At 48.7% G+C, this 1,113-nt stretch overlaps 1 protein-coding gene across 1 annotated transcript in view; it reads right to left on the bottom strand.

Annotated features, from left to right (window-relative positions):
* Window positions 1-832, bottom strand: part of PELI1 (pellino E3 ubiquitin protein ligase 1) — a 17,551-nt gene extending 16,719 nt beyond the window's left edge. The window contains exon 1 of the mRNA XM_015408527.1: window positions 700-832. Within this exon, the coding sequence (XP_015264013.1) occupies window positions 700-770 (71 nt within the window). The 5' untranslated portion in view covers window positions 771-832. The remainder of the gene's footprint in view (window positions 1-699) is intronic.
* Window positions 833-1,113: the final 281 nt, after the last annotated feature.

Genomic DNA, 1,113 nt, shown 5'->3' with positions numbered 1-1,113 from the left:
CTGGCCCCGGCTCCTGCCAACTTAGCAGTTCGAAAGCAAGAAACTGCAAGTAGATAAAGAGGTACCGCTTCGGTGGGAAGGGAACAGCGTTCCGTGCGCCTTGGCGTCTAGTCAAACCGGCCACATGGCCACGGAAACGTCTTCGGACAGCGCTGGCTCTTCGGCTTGGAAACAGAGATGAGCACCGCAACCCTAGAGTCAGATTCGACTGGCTTTCGAGCAAGGGAAACCTTTGCCTTTACCTTTAGAAGGAAACATTCCCTGGTAGTAAGAAGATCTGCAGATCCAGGTTGTAACACATTGGGCAGCAGACTGAGTGAACCAAAAAAGAAAAAATGGTTTTCCCTGCAGTACGATTTGAAGGGAAACCTTTGCCTTTACCTTTATAAGGAAACAGTCCCTGGTAGTAAGAAGATCTGCAGATCCAGGTTGTAACACATTGGGCAGCAGACTGAGTGAACCAAAAAAGAAAAAATGGTTTTCCCTGCAGTACGATTTGATGCTCATCTGGAAGTCACACGAACACATGAAACTGCCTTGTCTGCTCAGGCTGGCAGTGGCTCTCCAGCCTACCGCCTGGTCCTTTTTAAAATTGGAGATGATGGGGATCGAACCTGGGACCTCCTGCATGCCAGGCAGACCCTCTGCCACTGAGCCACAGCCCGTCCCGAGAGTCCCATCCCAGCACCCAGCACTTACCCTAAGACGATCAGTTCACCATACTTCACTGGTGCTTTTGATGGATGATTTTCTTGATCAGGCGAAAACATGAGCCTAGTTAGTGCCTTTATCTCAATTTCCACTTCTCTGATCAAGAGCCTTGACACACTTTTTTCATTATTTCCTAGAAGAGAGAGCGAGAGAGAGAGAGAAGAAGAGGTTAAGCTCCGAACTGGGAAGGTATCAAAGAAATTAGCCGCAGCCATCAGTTCTGTTAAGCGCAGAGGATTAAGTGAGCCTGTAGACAGGGCCCAAGAGTGGACTGTTAGCCTCATATTTCTTCTCCGCCCATTCATCTGTCGGCTGTGGACTTTCTCTGTTGATTACACCGTCTCCAAAGACCACTGCAGACACATTGCAATGGATTTCATACAGCTGTTTAGCCTAGACAGT

The sequence above is a fragment of the Gekko japonicus genome, unplaced genomic scaffold (genome assembly GCF_001447785.1).
Source record: "Gekko japonicus isolate JY-2015 unplaced genomic scaffold, Gekko_japonicus_V1.1 scaffold1100, whole genome shotgun sequence".
Taxonomy (NCBI): domain Eukaryota; kingdom Metazoa; phylum Chordata; class Lepidosauria; order Squamata; family Gekkonidae; genus Gekko; species Gekko japonicus.
Note: the sequence above shows the minus strand (reverse complement) of the source record. Positions and strands in the feature narration are given on the sequence as shown.